The sequence below is a fragment of the Pelodiscus sinensis genome, chromosome 4, assembly GCF_049634645.1.
Source record: "Pelodiscus sinensis isolate JC-2024 chromosome 4, ASM4963464v1, whole genome shotgun sequence".
Classification (NCBI taxonomy): Eukaryota; Metazoa; Chordata; order Testudines; family Trionychidae; genus Pelodiscus; species Pelodiscus sinensis.
The window spans coordinates 93,723,684-93,745,779 of NC_134714.1; the positions used below are offsets into that span (position 1 = coordinate 93,723,684).

The 22,096-nt window shown below is 42.4% G+C and overlaps 1 protein-coding gene across 3 annotated transcripts in view; it reads left to right on the forward strand.

Moving 5' to 3' along the window:
• BBOX1 (gamma-butyrobetaine hydroxylase 1) overlaps positions 1-9,536 on the forward strand; it is an 88,724-nt gene extending 79,188 nt beyond the window's left edge. For all 3 annotated transcript variants that reach the window (XM_025185020.2, XM_075927769.1, XM_006111505.4), the window contains exons 7-8: positions 317-483; positions 4,904-9,536. In XM_025185020.2, the coding sequence (XP_025040805.1) occupies positions 317-483; positions 4,904-5,064 (328 nt within the window). In that variant the 3' untranslated portion in view covers positions 5,065-9,536. The remainder of the gene's footprint in view (positions 1-316; positions 484-4,903) is intronic.
• Positions 9,537-22,096: the final 12,560 nt, after the last annotated feature.

Here is a 22,096-nt window from a genome sequence, read left to right on the forward strand (position 1 = left end):
GAGAGAGAGGGTTTTTTTTTTTTACATTAACAGACTGAGGGTGGGATTTAGGATAAGATTTTCAAAAATGCCAAAATATTTAGAAGCAAAAGTCCTTTTCATTGTTAATCTTCCTAAATCCTGACCGATTAATAAAAGGAGGACCCTGATGTGCAAAAATGTACAATACTTTGTGATAGCATTGCAATTCATTGTTGAATTGTACTGTAACAGCCAGCAATTGAAAGGGGAAATTTAACCTGCCCTTATCAAAACAAAAATATGCTAATGGTTTAAGTGGCATGATAATACATTTCTCTCTTTCTCTTTCTCTCAGTGTAGATTACAGAGGCCAGGTGGTTCGTATCAATTATAATAATGCAACAAGAGACACTGTATTTGACATACCTGCTGAAAACGTGCAGCCATTTTATGCAGCACTGAAGGAGTTTGTTGATCTATTGAATGAACCGGAACATACGGTTACCTACAAGATGAAACCCGGTCAGTGAGTATGTTACTTCTGCTTACAAAAATTGGAAAATGTTTTTCATGCTTTTGTCTAAGAACCAAATCCTAAACATTTGAACATATGGGCCATTAGTACAATGCTGGTACCAAACGGGAATCTCAGTCCTCTCTGAGTGCCCAACGCAAAACACTTTGCTAGATTTGGAGAAGTCTAGAACACTCATGACAACAGCTGAAATCAATTGAAGGTGTGTTTCGAACATGTAAAGTGCTATAGATATGCTAAGTATTATGGAAAATTAGGTCCTAGGGGTATCAGGTTGGCGATGTTAGACAGTTTTAACCATTATTTCTCTGTGCCTCAGTTCCCTTTTTGTAAAATGGAGATAATAGCACAGCACTGCTTTACAGAGTGTTGTGGAGACAAATTCACTGTATGTATGAAGCATTCAGCTACTATGGTAAGAGCATGATGGAAACCATCAGAGGAAATTAATTACTCTGTATGTGGAGCTGGGTTTAAATAACGTGTAGTGATAATTCATGGGGCCCATGCTGAATGATGAGAGTAACATAAGCCACTGACTAGCTGCCCATTAAATGAGAAGATTCTTTCTGTGCACTGTAGCAGGCAGAGGCTTTATGGGGGAGAAAAGAGTTTGTGATTACATAATTAAGGATTAACAGATTTATTGGAACATAAGCTTTTGTGGGCAAAGACCCACTTCATCAGATGCATGTGGTCTTTGCACATGAAAGCTTATGCTTCAATAAATCTGCTAGTCTGTAAGGTGCCACAGGACTTCTCATCACTTTTGCAGATTCAGACTAACACAGCTACCTCTCTGATAATTAAGGTCTGTGGGTGTGAGATGAGTGTCGATCCCCAGTTCCCAGACACATAATTGCACTAGCTCTCATCTAGCTAGCACACTAAAGATAGTAGTTGAAGCAAAATGCAGGACTATGTAGCACTTTAAAGACTAACAAGATGGTTTATTAGATGATGAGGTTTCGTGGGCCAGACCCACTTCCTCAGATCAAATAGGGGAAGAAAATAGTCACAACCATATATACCAAAGGATACAATTAAAAAAAATGAACACATATGAAAAGGACAAATCACGTTTCAGAACAGAAGGGAGATGCGGGGGGGGAGGGGGGGGAGGAAGGTAAGTGTCTGTGAGTTAATGATATTAGAGGTGGGGAAAGGTAGATGTCTGTGAGCTAATAGTATTAGAGGTGATAATTGGGGAAGCTATCTTTGTAATGGGTAAGGTAGCTGGGGTCTTTGTTCAGTCCCCCCCGGAGAGTGTCGAATTTTAGCATGAATGACAGTTCTGAGGATTCCCTTTCAAATGCAGATGTAAAAGGTCTTTGTAGCAGAATGCAGGTGGTTAAGTCGTTGAGACAGTGTCCTTTCTGGTTGAAATGGCAAGAAATTGTTTTTTCTTTGTGATCTTGTCTGATATCTGTTTTGTGGGCATTAATCCTTTGGCGAAGTGTCTGAGACGTTTGTCCAATGTACATAGCAGATGGACACTTTCGGCACATGATAGCATAGATTATATTTCTGGATGCGCAGGAATATGTGTTCTTGATCTTATAAATCACTTGGTTAGGTCCAATAATGGTATCAGCAGAATGAATATGTGGACAAAGCTGGCAACGGGGTTTGTTGCTTGGGAAGGTACCAGGGTTGGTATTAGTGTGGTATGTCCTGTGGTTGTTGGTAAGAATCATCTTGAGGTTAGGTGGTTGTCTATAGGAGACCATGGGTCTGTCTCCCAGAGCCTCTTGGAGTATGGTATCCTGTTCCAGTATAGGCTGTAGTTTATTGATAATGTGTTGGACAGGTTTTAGTTGGGGGTTGTAGGTGATGACAAGTGGTGTTCTATTGTTGGTTTTCTATTACTATTAAAGATAGTAGTGTAATTCTGGTAAAATGGGCACTGGTTCTAGTCCATTTTTTTACTCAAAGTGACCAATCTGTTCCTATCACTCACAATGAGAGCTCATCAACGTTCCCTCTAATCTTTTTCATCCATGGGCAGAATACATTTTTATGTGCACTGAGGCATGGCTGCATGTACCACACAAGTAGAAACAAAATACCTAGCTGTGAGCACTTAGCTTTTCAGTTGAGTGGCATTTGAATTTCTCCCACACAAATGCACAGCTTACAGGAAACACCGAAGCTTGTGTAAGCATGGCTACGCCAGCTGAGAATCACACCCAAGTAGTTCCAAGTATAGATGAAATTTCTGTCATAATCCATGCACACAAGAGGACTGAATTAAGTCTTCATGGTTTAGCTACATTTGTCATTTCTTAATTCTTAAACATATGACCTTTGCAACCTTAATGTTTTTTAATGTAGTTAATCATATTACATGCAAAAAATATGGGCTGTTTTGAGCACATTGACTGAAAATTACCCTGGTGCATAGTACTAGTGCAAAGACATGCCATCGCACCCATGTGCGGCAGTAGCATTCTGCAGCAGGGATTTATATGAAGGCATGCAGCAGAAGGCAGTGATATAGATGGAATGGGAAATCCGTTACTACATGTCTCCAGTGGCACTATTGCCCCAGCAAAAAGGGTGGAGATATTGAGTCACACCCTCTTCTAGCCCATAGGCAGCAGTAATAGCTACTGGAGGGGAAGGGGGGGAAGAAGAGTGCACTGCAGTCCTTCACCTTGCCTGTGGGTTGTGGGTGGATTTACTTGCTAGTGCTCATGTTCATCACCTGCTCAGGCCCTCTGGCTTTGTGCATCTGAAGTGAGTTCACTCACTAAAAAGTTTTATGCAGTTAATCATCATGTGGAGCCATGATCACAAGGGCAGCAGTATAAAACCCCCAAGGCCTCATCTTCACTTGCTGTGCCAGCGATCGATCTGGCATTTGATTTAGCGGGTCTAGTTAAGACTCACTAAATCGAATGCTGAGAGCAGCTCCAGCCAGTGCCAGTACTCCTCTCAGTTGTGAGGCGCAAGGGAAGTTAACGGAAGCATATGCACATGTATTACTTCATAGAACAACTGTGAAGACGATGCCAAGCTTGGCTTAAGGTAAGTTGACTCCAGATACATATTTTCTGTAGCTTAACCCGACTTTCTAGGTCTAGTGTAGACCTGGCCTAAGATAGTAAGTTCCAAGTGCTTACACTTTGACACCTGTCCCCTCCCCCCACCCAAAGTCTGTCTCACTCTCTCCAACCCCTTCCCCCAGCTTATGCTCTCTTCCCTCTAACCCTATCCATGCCCAGGCTCCTAACGCTTTTCTCCCATGAATGGCAATTGTATATCCCTTCCTCACTGTCTGCCTTTGTCATTGCCCTTTCTTCAAGAACACACGCACACCCAGTTCTCACCACTGTATTCTAATCAGGCTGCTTTCTCTTCGTCAGTGTCAGGGTACTCGGTGAGAGCATTGAGTGTACAGGAGAGACGGTCCCTTGCTTTCAGTTCTTGTGCCTGGCACTACAGCAGTCCAGAGCCACAATCACAGGGAAAGTCCTGCTTAGACCCAATATCCCGGGGATGGAGCACGCTGAGTTGTTCCGTGAGGTAATACATGTGCAGTCACACACAGGAGCTGTGAGTTTTGGAGTATTAGTGCCCGCAGAACTTGAAAAGTCAAGTTCCCAGACTCTGAGATGTTTGTTTTGAGCATGTGCAAACTTCTGTTTTTCAAAGGCTTGTAAAAGTTTACCAAAGTGAGGGAGTTTTCACAGCAAAAGGCACATCCCTGACTAAGGAATGGGAGCCTTCTAGCTCCATTTTTCTCTGTAGTTGTCCCCTACAGTGGTGGATTGGATGCTGTGTACATTTCTCCCCCACCCCCTTCTGACAGAGAGAGGAGAGGAAGTACTTTATTACTCTCTCTGGGGTGGGGGACTAGAGGCTTTGCTGCACTGCCACCATGGGTGAGGCCATTTTATTTTAGTTCATGACAAACCCTTTTCTCTGTGCTGGTTGGATCCATGCAAAATGGTTATTCCAGCCATGTGGATGAAGTCTTCCTGCAGCCTCTATAACCCCAATAACATGAGAGGGATTTGCAGTTTGCAGGAGATACAGTGTGCACGGCCCTAACCTGAGACTTGAATTCAGTTCCCAGCCCTAGACTTCCTAACAGACTGTGGGCAAGTCTGTCAGTTCCCCATCTGTAAAATGGTGGCACTGCTCTATGCCACTGGGAAGTTGTGTGTGTTGGTATATGAATGATTCTGAGATGGTTAGCTTCCCCAGGCACAAATAGATGCAAGGGATGGCATGTTGTGCTTTCTAGATATGAATACGTTTCCCAATTGTGGGGAAGAGTTTTTGCGGGAGGGTTCAAGAGACACTCTGATAAATGCACTGAAATCGTTTCAATGTATTATATATTTGAAATGACGGAAAACATGACAAAGTGCTGAAGTACATTGTTTAATCTCTTCATAGGAGACATAGTAACATTTGACAACTGGCGTTTACTGCATGGCCGCCGGAGCTACCAGTCAGGGACAGAAATAGCCCGTCACCTTGAAGGTGCTTATGCAGACTGGGATGTGGTAATGTCAAGACTCCGACTCTTCAGGAACATTGTCCAGAATGGCAATTAAACTTTCTTCTGGTATAATAATTAGCAATGCCTAGGACAGCTCACCCGTTTTAAAAAATATAAATGTATTGAATTTCCAATACCAAGTGTACATTTTAAACCTTTGCTAATGTAACCTTTGAAAGACTGAATATATTTTTGAAAGGTATGTTTTGTTGAAATAAGGTATCTCACAGTACATCTTTATTCTGCTGTCACCATAAGTGGTATCTCAGCCTGCTGTATTAGTCTGAGGCTAATTAGATACCAATACATCACAAATGAGTCTTCTCTTATTAGGAATCAATCTCTCCAGGTGCTTGTTACCCATTTAGGGGTTGTAAAGGAGATCAGCTTTCTGCAAATTTTTTAAATCTCTTTTCAAATATGTAAAAGCATTTTATATATAATGACAAACTTTCTTCAAACTTCCCTTTCCCCCCCCCCCAAAAAAAAACCAATAACTTTAGGCTCTACCGTGATAGTAACAAGAAATTCTACTCTGAAAAGTGATTATTCAAAAATAGCATCTTACTAAACAAATCTCTTCTTTATGCATGTTCAGAGCAATTCCTGTTTAATGTCACACCCAAAAGTAAATGGTTAGTACTTTTTATTCCACTTAGCTCTAAAGAGTCTATACAGCTGTAGGAGACCAAATGGATTCAAACCTCTCCTTGTTGTTAGTAGTATTACAATACTAACTAAAGTCCTGAGATCAGACCCTACTGTAGGTGCTTTGCATAGGCTTAGTAGAAGACTCTCCCTGTCCTGAACAGCTTATAGTCTGTATAGATGAAGGATACAGACCCTCTTGGCCCCATTTTACAGCTAGGAACTAAGGCACTGAGAGATTCAGCATGAGATTCACAAGGAGGACTAGGCTTAGCATTGCAAACCCTAACTTTTAGGCACCCTGCCACCATGTGAAATTCACAGCCCTGAATTAAGCACCCAAGTTTCCTATACACCACCAGGGGAGATTTACCTAAAGAAGGGATTCAAAAAGCCAGCAGATTGAGATGGGAGCTGCCTAAGCTAGCCAGCAGGAATTGCAAAGGAGAGGGGTGTGTCCTAAACCCCACTCTTCAGAAGGTGGTAAATTACCAGGATCATTGGAGACCCTGGTTCAGTTCTTCCCTCTGCCTTTTATGCCCTGTATTCATACTGACCAACATTTCCAAATTAATTTCAGGGAGATTTGTAGTGATATTTAATTTGCTATTAAAGGTGAAATACTTTTGCTTTCTTGAGCTTCTCCTTGCTTGTATGGTGCTGGTAATAGTACTGTTGGAAAAAACAAATGTATTTTGGTGGGAAGTATACCCCATAGTGTGCTAATTTTGTTTGCAAAGAAACATCACTAACATTGATTCTGTTTCAAATTCAAGTTTCCTTGTTAACTGGGAGTTAAATTCATTGTTGAGGCTTTCCATTTCTTCTGTGGGAATTACTTGGAAAGGTCTTCGGTGAGTCTGCTTCTCTTCCTGAAATCTAACGTTAAAGACTGTAACATGTCATCTTTTTCTGGGAGTGTTTCCAAAAGAGCTTTCATAGCTTCGCTTTCATTCCCTTCACAGCAGAGTAAAATCTTCTGCTGATCGTGTCACAATGACCAGAGCATTTCTTCAGACTTTAGGCAGAGAATCCAAAAGACAATTTGTTATCCTCTCCACTTGATTTTCTGGATTTAAGCAATCTTTGGCTCTTTTTTTGTTTCTTTGAGACAGGGTGACTTTATGCATCTTCCAGAGATCTTTTGGAGCAGCTGCAAACAGTGGGGCTTCTACTTTCTACACTGCAAAAATTAGCAAATTCTTTCACGCATCAGGGTTTCTCAAGGAGGGTCATAAAAGATGCCAGATCTGACCTTTAATAGAGCTCTTCTGTTGAACCAGAGGACAGGGAGTGAGACAAGCCTTGACTGATGGCTCAACACAGTTCTCCCTATCGCTAAGGCTGTGTCTACACTGGTGCATTCTTGCGCGAAAATGTCCGCTCTTACGTAAAAACATGCCGGCTGACTACACTGGCCGTGCATTCTTGAGCAAGTAAACTGACGTTGTACTGTAGAAAATCAGGGCTTCTTGCACGAGAACTCTGATGCACCCTCTCAGGAAGAAGCCCTCTTGCGCAAGAGCTCTTCCAGAAGAGGCCAGTGTAGACAGGCAACATGAATTTCTTGCACAAGAAGCCCCTATAGTTAAAATGGCCATCAAAGCTTTCTTGTGCAAGAGAGCGTCTACACTATGTCTACACTGCACATCTCTTGCGCAAAAGCACATGCCAGTGTAGACGCGCTCTTGTGGAAGACTTTTTGTGCAATAAGTCTTCCGCAGAAGAGTTCTTGCGCAAGACGCTGCCAGTGTAGACGTAGCCTAAATGTGAGACTAAGGAGCTCTGTGGATCCCACCGGCAGTGGCTTGCCCAGCATGACACTGAAAGTCTTTGGAAGAATTGGGAATTGCATCCTAGAATCCAGCCCACAAGGGCATTTTCTCGTGCAGCCTGAATAGACTTGTCTGAGGAAGTATTCTTCTTTCATGATCAAATATCTTCCCCATTTGTGCTTCAGACTCAAAGTCCTGTCAGGTGGCTTGGGTACTGTACCTCACAGAAATGAATTTCTATTGTTCAGGTTTCAGTTTGGAAAAGGGAAGTGTAAAAATATATATTCCATTAACCGCCAATGTATTTTGTCTATTAAGGTCCCCCACAACTACTCAAACAGGTTATTTTCTCACTCCTGATGTCCAAATGCCTTGTTTAAAACTTCAGGAACTGAATCCTACGAACAATTTATCATCTTCTCCGCTTGACTTTCTGGACTTAAGCAATCTTTGGCAATTCTTCTGTTTCTTTTATTTCACTGACCCTGAAAACACAATCAGCCTCTTTCATACCTTGCAGAATGATTATGCAATTCAATATCAGTGGATAGCATCTGTTCAATCCACCAATATTTGGCAGGGAGCTAATGCAATAATATCCCAGGGCCCAAAATAGGGATAAAAGGTTAACCAGTTACCTAGTAAGCATTAGCCTTACCAGCATGGTTACAAGGTAACTGCTGAATCACAGGGTTTGGCCAGCAGGAGTACCACCCCCTGTGCCTGGTGGCGTAGCCAGCAGGACCCCAGCCACAGCAGACCAGTGTAGCCAGAGCCGCCCCCACCACCCACAGCCACAGCAAGCTGGGGCCGGAGCCACCACTGTGGCTGCAGTGAGCCCTGCCATCTGGAGCCTGGCCACAGTGAACTGAGGTCAGAACAGCTCCCCCACCTGCGGCCAATGGTTAACTGGTTAAACAAATCATTTAACAGTTAACTATTTTAGGCAGTTTTTACATCCCTAGCCCAAACATCCCAGGACTATTCGGATCACATTCAGATTTCACAGCTGTCCCACCTCTGTGTTGGTCAAACAAAAGCATTGGCCCTGAAAGCTCAATCAGGAATTGGATTTGGCTGCAGAGATGTGGCTCAGATCCATCGCACACACACACTGAAGGGTGAATTTTGATTTCTCACAACTTTGCCCTTTTATTGTAGTCTGAAATGAGAGCAGAAGCTGATACGTGTCACAAAAACTAGCTTTTAGTGGTTATCTGATCCCTCAATGTTTGCTTCGTTTTCTTTCAAAAAAATTGGCAGAAAGTCTGTTTGAAATCAAAAGCCCAAAGCACTTGGTTTTAAGTGTACATTAGTTTTCAAATATCTCCTTTGCCGCATAATGGTGCTAAAGTGAATTATAACTAAGGTAGACAGCTTGTCTTTACCCCTCCCCACGAAGTTTTGTATAATTTGTGCTTCGCTTTTCAGAGACCCGTGTTAGTCCTATGCCTAAGTTTGATTAAAAGTTGTGTTGGAGTTGACTGGCACATTGGATTTTGGCCTAATTCTCCATAATTGTTTATGACCACAACAGATGTTTCGTGCATGTGGTGGAGAAGAGATTTTTTCCCCAGAGATTTGATAGTGATTTGGTTGGTTGTGTATGTGCCCAGTGCAGCCAAATCTGCCTTAGCACTATAGTTACCCATTGGCTATAGAAGCTAACTTCTGACTCAGTTGCACTGAGTAATGCATTGCCAGTGCTATATTCATCCAGGTGGGCCTGGGGAATGTGCAGTAACACACTGCACCAGTGTGTGCAATTTGGTTAGCACATACTGGGGACTGCACCCTGGCAGTCTAGAAGACTGTCCCCTGTGTGTTGAAGCCTGGCCATGAGAAAAATAGCCTGCTTGTTCATGGAGAGAGATATCCCATTCCCTCCTGTGGGTGGCCTTTCGCAGGCAGGGCTGAGCCCATAAAATCTGATCGAGTGTCCAGCAAGGTAAATGGCAAAATTCCCAGTGGTGCGGGTAGATGTACAGTGAGCATGAATTCAACCCTTTTTCAGTTGTTGGGAACTGTGGATTTCTTGTGTGTATCTTTTGCATGCATCTGAGTAAAATGAACAGTAAATAAAAACAAACCCCTCTGGTTCTTATGCCCGTGCCTTGTGTATATTTGTATTTGTGTGATATTCGTCACCCCAGAACTTTCAATGTTGATTTTTCAGAATGAAAGCTGTGCTACTGAGTTGGCGTGTTCTGTTTGCGAAGGAGGCTGAGGCCTACCATGTAACTTCTAGCCTCATGGTTAGAAGGCCTCACCTGTGACTGTGGAAAAGGAAAGGGAGGGGGCTCAGCATGGGAGAGTCATTACAAAGGCCAGCTCTGTTAGAGTAATACAAACCGTGTGAAGAAGTGACTAAGGACGGTTAATTACCCCTTCATGTAACACAAGAGTCAGGGTGATCCAAGTACATGAATAAGCAACAGGTTTAAACCAAGCCAAAGGTGGTACATCCTCCTGCAAGGCACAGTCAGCACGTGGCCCTTCTTGCCAGTTGATGTTGTGAAGGCCAGCCTGTAAGTTAGTTTAATAAAAAAATAAAATAAAATAAAGTGAGCAACTGCATGGAGAATGGCTCCACCAAGGGCTATTAGCTAAGACAGTCCTGTGCTCCAGGCATCCTTAAACCTCCAACTGCCAGCTGAGCAGGAGTGGCTGACAGAGGACTTGATAATTGCCCTCTTCTGTCCTTTACCTTTGTGGATGGAGGTTGGCATCAGTCACTGTTAGAAGATGGTTGACTGGACTAACAGGATTTTGGTCTGACCCAGTCTGGCCATTCATAGGGTCTTCATTTCCTTCTCATGAGGCAAGGGGGAAGTAAGGGCACTCACCTGCTGCCCAGGTGAATGGCCTAATCATTGGGTCCCAGGCTACGGCGATGAGGAGCTGACCCTCCCCCCCAATGTCACACATTGAAACTGCTCCACTTTAGTTAACCAGCACTGGGGTGACGTGGTGTCTCAGGCTTCCTTTCTAGGCCAGTGGTGGGGCTTCTCTGGTGCATTAAGGGATCTACTGCAGCTAATCCTCTTTCTGTTCCCTGAAAAGGCTGTGTGGGAAGAGGGATGTGCATACTTGGGTTATACAGCTAGCCATGTTGATGCAGGCTGGGGCCTCCTTGAGCTTGCCTGTTGAAGCTGGTACATGTTAGTTAAATATTATTTAGGCAGCAGCAACCCTGCACTTTGTCATCCAGTAGGTAGACTACCTACCTTGCTTAGTGGTGGTACAGGTTTGAATCCTCCCTCTGCTGGGCTTTAGAGAGGCTTCAAATAGAATTGTGTTGGATGTGTCCTGGGAGATGTGGGGCTTGCGTCTCCCCTGCCTGTGGAAGCTGTTTGTTTAAATGTTGATTAGGGGAGGCACTCCTTCTGACTTCCTCTGTAGCCCAGAGGTTTGGCTGTAGGTTTGAGACTGCCCAGCTGCCTGTGGCTACCCCTGTTCTGAAATAGACCTGGGCTTGCTGCTCTCGAGTTAAATGTGCTTTGGCCCAGGTGCTCAGCTGCCCTCACTCTCTGGTGCTGCTGTCTTATTTAAGCAGCAGGAGACTGGAGGTATTTCATATGCATTGCAAACAGCAATGGATGGGCATTTTTGATGGTTTGTTTTTTAATCAGCAATAGAGATGTTTTATTGAGAACTGGCCTTGAAAGGATTGAAGTCCACATTAGTCACTGCTGGCTGGAACTTTCTGGTCATATAGCCTGCCTCAGAGATAAAATCCCTGTACACTGAGCCCAGAAGACTGGACATACGGCCAGAAGGAGACATTGCCCACCAATGGACAAGTGGCAGCCTTGTGCTCATCCATGATTAATTTGGATGTACCAGCTCAGTAATAACTTTATTCCAGGCATATGTGGAGCTTTTAAAGCCATACTATGTGGCTATGGCCATTCAGCACTAGGGGCCTATGACGCTGAGCAAATTGTTATGGTTATGGAAGAGCCCTCCAGTACATTAAAAGATTCATAGAGCTTTCAAGCAAGCTTGAGTAGGGTTTTTCCTTACTTGTATTTCCTCACTCTACTAACGTTGGGGTGCCCTTCTCTTATAAATTAGTAGATTAAGGAGTTCAGCTTATTTTTGGTTACCGTGACATGCTGGTGTCAGATAGCTGCAGCTGTTTGTCCTAAAATATCCAAAACCTGCTCATAGTCTTTGGTGGCCTGGTGTGTTGTATGCCAACTTTCCCCTTCGGTACTCCATTCCCAGTTCCCCAAAAATCTAGGAATGAGCATTGAGCCATTTGCTAACTTCTAAAGCCAATGTCTTACGGGATTCGTTGGATTACTGCTGAGTAAAATAAATGTTAAAAGTAGCTCTATGGGCTATAGGTCCTAACTCTGCCCCTCTAGCACTATTTTGTGGATCTGGGTCAATATGCCTCCCATCATTCATCATAATGTTTTAACACTGGGTATTCCCTGACCCCTCCTAGTAAAATTGCTGTGCAGTGCAATAGTTACCTCTTCTGCGTGGTTTCGCCATGTTCTTTTTCTGCTCACTTGCATTGCCATTCTTTCTGCTGAGATTTGCAAGCAGGGCTTTAAGCTGTGGTTAATTTGTACATAATGTGCTTGGTGTCCATCTTATATTGCCCCCTACCAGTCACTACCAATAGGACATAAAATATATAATTTACTCTGTTTACATGAGCATCTCTCAAGGCTGAACACACTAAGGACTCAGAGGTCAGTAAAGCACTTTACATAAACAACAGGTACAGTTTTCCTCCACTCTCTTCGTGCTGACAATTAAACAATATCCAACTTGTTATCCTCAGGTTTCTGAGGTTCCTAAGAGATGTATTGTATGTATGTAACATTCCAGCTCTTGACATGCTATATTCTTATGGAGATAGCAAGCACAAATCAAGACAGATGTAGGAAATTCTCATGTCAGGGATTATCAGTACCAAGAACACGACACCATATTACTGCACCAGTGATTAGCAAGTAGGTTGTACTTCACCCAGAAATTAAAAGACCAATTTTGACACACATTCTTCTAAAGAAGTTCACAATGAGAATCAATCCTAATTTCCAACACCTGCTTTCTCTGTTTTACCCTGAACTGAAAGGCAATTGTATTAGCAATAGGGTTGGTTCTATTTCAAAAAATATCCACTGGGAATTGCATTGATTCTACCAAACTCATCTAATAACCAGTTAGTGGTCCTCTTTTATAAATCATGCTGTATTGTAGGACAAGAATAAATTGGCATAGGTTACAGACATATAGGCTACATCTACACTTCAGGCTTGCACAAGAACTGTTTTGTGGAAGAGTTCTTGTGCAAAAAATCTTCCACAAGTGTGTGTCCACACTGCCATGTGCTTTTGTGCAAGAGCATCCATGGCAGTGTGGACGCTCTCTTGTGCAAGAAAGCTCTGATGGTCATTTTAACCATAGGGGCTTCTTCCACAAGAAATTCATGTTGCCTGTCCACACTGCCCTCTTGTGGAAGAGCTCTTGCGCAAGAGGGCTTATTCCTCGTGGGGAAAGGAATAACTCTTCTGAAAAAAGCCCTGTTTTCTGACGCTATACTGTAAATTTACTTGTGGAAGAACACGCGTGCAGTGTAGACAGCCGGCAAGTTTTTGCGCAAGAAGCGCTGTTCTTGCACAAGAAGCGTGCAATGTAGACACAGCCATGGGTTATACTATTCTGGAAACATCCCAAGGCAGCCTAAATCTTGTATTATAACAACCATATCCTGTATAGCTAAGTAAATTAATGCATTCTTTATATATATAAAAAAATCAGAACCCTAAGTCACCAGAGCTGAGCATTTACCTTGGTATTCTGTTCACACTAACTTAGATCAAAGCCTGTAACCAGGTGACCTCACATGTGGTTGCATAGGTGTAACTGAGGACAGACATTGCCCCACTAGTTGTCCTACATTAATTATCTTCACTGGCATAAGATCAGCCTTTGCCGCACCAATCCTCCATCTGTGCTGAGCTGAACTCTGACAAAGATGAGGATATTTAACCCATTCAAAAGTTGATTCCACGTGACTAGCAAGGGCCAGTGCTGACTTACTTTAACAATTTCCTCGGTACCTGCAGAAATTAGTTACAAAATTAAATTTGCGTTTAGTAGTTACCACTGTTTAGAGCTTCGGAGTTTGTGGGCCAAATTCGGCTCAATGTCTAGGGTAACTCCAGTGATTTCAGAGTCCGTGTCTACATGTTCTGGTTTTAGCAACTTATGCCACAAGATGTCATGCTTACTGTGGAGGTTAAGCAGAGCAGGCTTTTGCTGTACAGCATTACAAGTGATTTTTGTGTTTTATTTCCACTGTTGTCCACAGTTTTAGCTACACAAACACAAGATAAAGCTGTGGGAAAATTACTATCAAACTGTACAAAGCCCTCTTCTTCATTTAGGAATTGCATACGCACCAAAAAAGTGCTGTTCAGACCCTTAGCCACATTTGACTAAATTTTCTGGACCACTTATATTTATATGTAATTTTCATGGTGTTTTTCTAGCAGTTTAGTTTATAATTTAAATATAGCATTTTGTGCTGTATGCTAAATAGGCAAGTATCAGTAATATTGAATGCCTCTGTCACAGACAGTACTTGTAAGGCAATGCTGAGCAGAGGACATCTTTTTGAGAACAATATGGTATCTTCCATGCAGCAAAAGCACCAGAATGCTATTTCACCCCAATGCAATCCTCCTCAACGGACAGAACCTGCATGACCCACAGCAAACATCCAGGAATTCAGAGACCCCGCTTTTGGCACCACTGGTAAACAAAATTTTGAAACAAAATCAAGAACAGATATTGAGCTGTTCTTATGAGAATTTGTGGACAAAGGCAGTGGAAATGTAATGAGATTTGACTGATTTTGTGAATCTCCACTGATATCTAGCATAAATGGCAGCTCTCATAAGATTTTGATCCTGAGACAACAGAATCTCTCCAGTTTTGGGATGCAACCCAGAACCAAAGCCATAGGGTCAAGATCCAGTAATTGAAATTCAAGCTTCCTTGAATTCTAAGGAGTTTGAATTCATTGTTGGCCTAGCCCTTGGAAATGCATTCAGCGGCAGAGCAGCAATCCAGTTTCAGCTCCTGCCATCTGTATTCATCGTCTCCATGATGGTGTACAGAATGAAGTCGGCTCAACTAGAAAGGGAAGCTAGTTTCCAGGGAACTTTCATCTATATCAGATGTGACAAGTAAACAAATACATTAAAGATAATAATTAATGGAGATTGCCTATCTCCTAGAACTGGAAGGGACCTTGAAAGGTCATTGAGTCCAGTCCCCTGCCTACACAGCAGAACCAAGTACCACCCCTGATGAATTTTGCCCCAAATCCCTAAATGGCCTCCATAAGGATTGAACTCACAACCCTGGGTTTAGCATAATGCTAAAACATGCCTGAGGTGAAAATGAATGAAGACTCAGAAATTCAAGCCAACAAGCAGAAATAGAAGCACGTTCCCTCTAGACCTCTTCACTGCATTAAGGAAGAGCTGGAAACCCATTCTCCAGTGGGGTTGCTAGTACTGTAACAAATAGTAGGAGTTCCTGAGAAATTCACAAGGGTGAAAAAAGACATTTTAAAAAGAGTCTATAGTTTTCATTGTTTATGCTGAAACCGTAACCATCTATATTATGCTTTCATTTGCCACTGCAGGACTTTCTCTAGAACGGAAGGTGCTTTGCTTCACTAATAATTGAGGGATTTAATGGACGTGCAGAAACTTGAAGCTGAAGTCAGCAATTATCTTGCAAATTAGAAAATAAAATGAAATCAGTGCTCACGGAGTTTCTCACTATCGGGCCTAATCCAAAATCCAGTGGTGCCACTGAAGACACCTATTAATTGCTAGTCCCCAAAGAATGTTTCTCACCCAGTAAAACAGTTTCGGAGGGGTAGCCGTGTTTGTTAGTCTGTAACTGAAAAAAAACTGTTAAAATAATGAATAGTAAAACAGGTTTTTGGCTGCCTTCTGTCTCCATTGGTTATAAACTGTAGATGATGAGACAGGGCTTCCATCTAGTGGCTTATTGCAGGATATCTGTTTTTCATCAAAGCAGTTCCATCGGCTTCCTTTGTACAATATGAAATGATGATATTTTAAGAGAATTGTAGTGCTACTGATCACACAAAATCACCCAATTCCAGCATAATAAAAGGCACATTTTCCACGCAGAACAAAGAAATAGTTGCTAAACTGCTCATACTGCATTGATCAAACAACTTCCATTAATGGCAAAGTCATCCATCCATCCCAGTCTGGAAGCACTTTGGTTTCCTCACTGAGTTTAGCTTTGGTTTCAACAAATCTAGTTTAAGTTTCACTAAGCTACAATCACTTATAGAGTAACTTACATAGATTTGCTGACCTTAGGGAAGAAGTGAGTTTACACTGCTTATATTTAACAGGAACTTGGAATTTTTTTAATACTTATTGTTTGTATCTTTGATGCTTATTCAATCAAAGAAATAGTAGCTGCCTTATAAAAGTAGGGTAATGTCACCTGGAGTAGGTCCTTGTGAAGGCTCTTAGCTGTTTCATGATGAAAAATCTGCATGCAGTTTGGTGGAGGGGGGAATTCAGTCTACAGAAAATTCTCTTTAAAAAGAGGCCACAACTCTAATACTAAGCTATCCTTTAAGAACTAAAGCCCGCACATTGCACTGCCATAGACATATCATTCACTTGGAAGTGAATATATCCTGTAGCTCAATCATAAGCATTCGGGTGATGTCCATGACTCTGGGCTAGTGGATAAAACGTAGTTTGGATGCGTACCTGGGTCTCACAAAACCAGTGTTCAGTTCTCTCTTCATTCCCATGAGCTTGGGTGATCCTCTGAACCTTATTTGTGAAATGGGGATAGTACTTTACCGGCTACCTCACAAAAAGGTTGTGGGGTGCTTACACTATGTAATACTTCAGTTAGATTGCTAGTACAATTTCTGCTGTGTATCTTGTACCCTCTGGATCCCTTCAGTTAATGCCCCTCTGCTTAGGAGATGATGTGAATGGATGGATGTGCTGGTGCAGCCTATTCGTTAAGGACGGACATTAACCTTGCCGGGAGAGAGGGGAGGAAAGGAAGGGTAGAAAATCTTTTCTAGGTGGAGGTTCTTCCTTCACGTTTATATTAATTGTGTGAGGAGTTTCAAAAGGAGCCAGTTGCAAAGATTGTGGTGCCCTTTCCAGCCCATCCCCTATGTCTCTGCTCTCCATGCTCTTGAGGCCGCATGCAGCCCCACAGCTTAGGGGTAGCTTAGCAAGTAAACACTTACCAGCCATAAGCAAGTCACCCCTTAACCCAATTATACATTTATGAGTCCAACTTCCACAGTTTTACAAAATATGAAATCCTTGTGGGGAAAATAGCTAGAGACATCCTGTGAAAAATGACCCCTCCCCCTCTCTACCTTCACTGACCAAACATGTCAGCAGCTGAGCAGGCCCTAGAAGCAGCAGCCCAGCCCCTATGCCTGAGGATACCAGCCGAGCAGGATCTAGGGCCTGAAGCAAAGCCCCCGAGGAACAGCAATAGAGGCATGGGCCAGGATGCCCAAAATCTGGGGGTGCTGCAGCATCCCCTCACACCCCTACTTCCCACGCCTCTGACGACTAAATTGTTGTACTTCATGTTCATAGCATTAATCTGTAGATGTGTTATTGAAGAAAGTGGCAATTAGTCATTTCATCTAAAAACTGCATTGTTGGTTCACTAGGCCTGTACAAACTTTGGTATCTGTATTAACTTTTGTTTCTTCTTCTTTATCTTAAACAGTCCATTAACATGTGTTTATTTAACGATTTAGTGCACTGGACACATAGAAATCTAATCATTCTTTTCAAAAACTAAGAGTATGTAAAGGGACACCATCTCCATATAAAAAGTTAACTGGTTAAACAATATAATTATAATTGTTTAACCATGTGGCTGGGGTCCTGCCAGCCCTGCGCAGGCAGGGGCTCCTCCAGTCTGACCCTTCATGGGCGGGGATGGCCTGCTTCCCTCAACCCAGTCCTTTAGGTAACTAGTTCGCTTATTCCTCACCCAACCCTTAGTTAACTGATTACCTGGTAAACGGATTAAACTTTTCACATCCCTACTTCGCACGAGGGATGTTAAAATGCATTTAATTTTGTAAACATGTAACCATTCTTAAAACTTAAATACCCACCTAGAGAAGTGAAAAAACAGATTGACCGGGCCAGAAAAATACCCTGGAACCTGCTTCTTCAAGACAGGCCCAACAAGGAAAATAACAGAATACCACTAATCACCTATAGCTCCCAGCTCAAACTCCTCCAGTGCATCATTGACAATCTACAATCTATCCTGGAAAACAATCCCTCACATGGGAGACAGGCCAATCTTCACCTACAGACAACCCCCTAACCTGAAGCAAACTTTCTAGCAGCCACAGATCACCCCTCAAAAACACTCACCCAGGAACCTACCCCTGCAATAAACCCCATTGCAAACTCTGTCCACACATGTATACAAGTAACACCATAACAGGACTAACCACATAAGCTACCACATCAGTGGCTCATACAACTGCACATCTTCTAATGTGATCTATGCCATCAAGTACCAGCAATGTCCCTCTGCCATGTATATTGGCCAAACTAGACAGTCTCTGTGACAAAGGTTAAGTGGATACAAGTAGGCTACGTCTACACTGGCCCCTTTTCCGGAAGGGGCATGTAAATTTCACCAGTCGTCGTAGGGAAATCCGCGGGGGATTTAAATATCCCCCGCGGCATTTAAATAAAAATGTCCGCCGCTTTTTTCCGGCTTTTAAAAAAGCCGGAAAAGAGCGTCTACATTGGCCCCGATCCTCCGGAAAAAGTGCCCTTTTCCGGAGGGTCTTATTTGAAGTAGGAATAAGACCCTCCGGAAAAGGGCACTTTTTCCGGAGGATCGGGGCCAGTGTAGACACTCTTTTCCAGCTTTTTTAAAAGCCGGAAAAAAGCGGCAGACATTTAAATGCCGCGGGGGATATTTAAATCCCCCGCGGATTTCCCTACGACGACTGGTGAAATTTACATGCCCCTTCCGGAAAAGGGGCCAGTGTAGACGAGCCCGGTAAAGTATCAGAAATGGTAATACACACAAACCTATAGGAGTATATTTTAACCTACCTGGGCACTCATCAATGGATTTAAAAAGTAGCCATTCGCCTACAAAAGGATTTCAAAAACCAACTACAGAGAGAAACTGTGGAACTGGCCTTCGTGTGCAAATTTTATACTCTCATGGCCTGAACAGACATGAACTGGATAGGCTATTATATTCAACACCCAAATGACATCAGAAGCTAAGTATGGAACTGAAGCCCATTCAGTTAGCCTCATTTAGCACCGGTACTACAATTAAGAGGTATTTTTTTCCTCCGTCTTTCCCTTCTTTTTCTGGGTTTCTGTTTGTTTGGTGAGGTTCCCCCTTTTTCTCTACTCTCATCTGAGGAAATGAGTTTTGCCTATGCAGTCTTATGATACTACATATAATATTTGTGTTAGTCGCTCTAAGGTGCTACAGGATTAATCTTTATTTTTTATATATATATATATATATATATATATATATATAAAAATAAAATAAAAAATGTAGATTGTTATACTATGGTACTTAATGGGATTTGGAGGTGTTTCAGCTCAGATTTTCAAAGATATTTAGGCATCTACTTCCCATTGACATCCCATAGACCCAAGTAATTTGCACCAGAATCACACAGAATGTTAGTAGCAGAGTTTAAAAATAGGACTCGGGTGTCTAGTGCCTGGTCACTGGCAGTAACCCCTATATCACACTCCCACCCTGTGGCCAGATCCATCCTGTCCATAGGACAAATTGGAGTGGCCACTCCAGGGCTTGTGCTTTGAGGGGCCCTGCAGTAGCTGCCTCAACCATTCTATCGATGGTAAGAACCTGGGGGATTAAGGGTCCTGGCTCAGGGTGGCAGCAGGAGTCCAGAAATCACTCATATCAAAGCAGCATTTCCAGGGATGACATTATAGTATTGGCTGCTGATGACAGATCCTAATTGTAACACCATAGGATAGTCATTCGGTGATGCTGTAGCGATTCCCCTTTTCTAAAAGTCCAAATGTGTCCTTAGAAAAGTGTCCTTGTCTCAGTATTTACAGTAGTGCCCATATAAACTTTACCTCTAGTATTTCATATGGAATTATGCTATTGCCACAAATGATAAGGCAGTGGTATGCACTTCTCTAAGACAATTAGGAAGAGTTTAAGTGTGGCTACCATATCTCCATGAGAGACATGAGGTGTGCTGTGTTGTGTGAATGTAATTATGCAGGTGGTTAGATGAGAAAGCAATCTGAATTGGGTGGGTTAGGCACATTAAGGTCAATGCTCATTGAGATGAATTCTTACAATGTCTGCCGGCCCCATGCATCCAGTGCTGGAAAAATGTGCTCATGTGTTTTGTTTGTAGAGACTCTGGTACTAATGTGACTTCCAGATGTTTCAACTATGGCCTCTTAGAGTGAAAACATTCTGGGCAGACATCCGTCAGCTCCTTAGTCCTGATTTCCAGCTTCCAAGCTATCAGACTATATTGATGTTGGCTCATGCATCAGATGATCTGCTGTCAAGTCAAATTAAGAATGAAAAACCAAACCAACAAACAAACATCATAATAGTCCCTTGGCTTGTCAATTTGTTCAGTTACTGATCACATTCATATCTAGTTAGCCAGAAAAAAGCAGCTGTGTTTATATCCTCATAGTCCACCCGCCCCAGGCTAATTCATAGCCTGTTGATCACCCTCTCAATACAGTACTGTACCATTGAGAGGAGCATGGATCCATGCAATTATAATGCAGATTCAGTATTCAGCATATAATAGATAATGAGTGAAATTCTGCCCTCACTTTGGGCTCAGTGTTTCAATGGGACTTGAGGTTTACTGACTGCCTCATGGAATGCTCAACAGCTTGTAACATCAAGCACTCTCACCCCATGCAAACCCACTAAAATCAATGGGGTTGCATGGCAGCAAAATCACTGCAGAATTTGGCACAAGGACTTGTTTGAATTGAAGCATGTTACAGTTATGACAGCAACCAAAATTAAGCAATAGGAGTTATCCAGTTCCACAGCCTAGCCCAGCACATCAGCACTACATCTGCAATAGCACTTCCTTGCAAAAATCACCCCGTTTTTCTAAATTCAGAATAATTTTTACCGCTCACAATGACCCTTTATTATATAACCAAACCTTCTAATGCTGAAAGCCAGCTTCTAGCGGATGTGTGCTGAATTCTCAATGATGTTTTTCAATTAGAAATCAGATATGGAGGATAATCCCCTATCTTTATCAGTCAGGAAAAATATGCCTGTGATTATTTCACCTGGCTACAGCATGATGTCACTGTTCATAAAAACTCCCCTGGATAAAAATTCCTCCAACAATTTCCCGACCTTTGGAGATGGATGTTTGCTCATGAGAGTTCTGGACAATTCTGGAGAACTCTCATATGATTGATAGATACTGTGTCCTACATTTTGGCCTGCAAGCCTGATCTCAACTCTGGCTATGTCTAGACTACAGGCTTCTTTCGGAAGAAGCTTTTCCGGAAGAGATCTTCTGAAAAAACGTCTTCCGAAAGAGAGCATCCATACTGGCCAAGTGCATCGAAAAAGCGATCTGCTTTTTCAAAAGATAGCATCCACACTGAATGGACACCATCTCACACTTCAGCTGTGATTACTATGGATGGAGTGACCACCAGGGCACCTGTGCTTTTCCTCTTTCCTCTTCTTCCAAAAACTCCCTCTTCCCCATCCACACGCACCTTTTTCCAAAAGAGCTCATTTGGAAAAAGGCTTCTTCCTCGTAGAAAGAGGATTACCAACGCCAGAAAAACCCCTCTGTTCTTTCGATTTTTTTTTTCGAAAGAGCATGATTGTAGTGTGGATGTAAGTGAAGTTTTTTCGGGAAAACGGCCTTTTTCTGAAAAAAAACTCTGTAGTGTAGACCTAGCCTCTGTGATTAGGACTCATGATAAAGTGTAAGATAGGAGACAAGGGCTAATATCACATGATAGTATTTTAGGTGAGACTATTAAACGATTTATGCTGTGGATAGGATTTTGAAATAATTTTTGAAAATAAACAGCATCAATTGAGTTCTGTCTTCACCATTCAATGGAATTCATTTGGCTATTCCAGTTACTATTTTAGTTCACTATCAACCTAGTTACTCCACAAAGGAAGAGTGTGGGTCTAATGTTACACTACATTACAGCTGTACATACAGACACTGGAATTCCTCCGAGGGATTAGGGCCCCGCTTCGGCAAGGCATGTAAGCATATTCCTAGCTGTAGATACATGAGCTGTAATCACATGGAAGTCAATGGCATTACTTGTCAGGCATGTGGTTAAGTTGCTTTCTGGAGATGGCAGTGTTTTCCTTCATCTTCCTAAAGATGATTACAAGTCAGCTTTCAAGCACATATCATTTCTGAATGCTCATTTGGAAGATTATAGTCCAAATACTTAGATGAGATTTTTTTTTCTTATTTTGACAAAGACCCGTGGATATGCAAGAAACTGTTGTAGTGCATCAGAAAAATGGCAGTTCAATAAATAATAGTTTATGGGAAGCAGA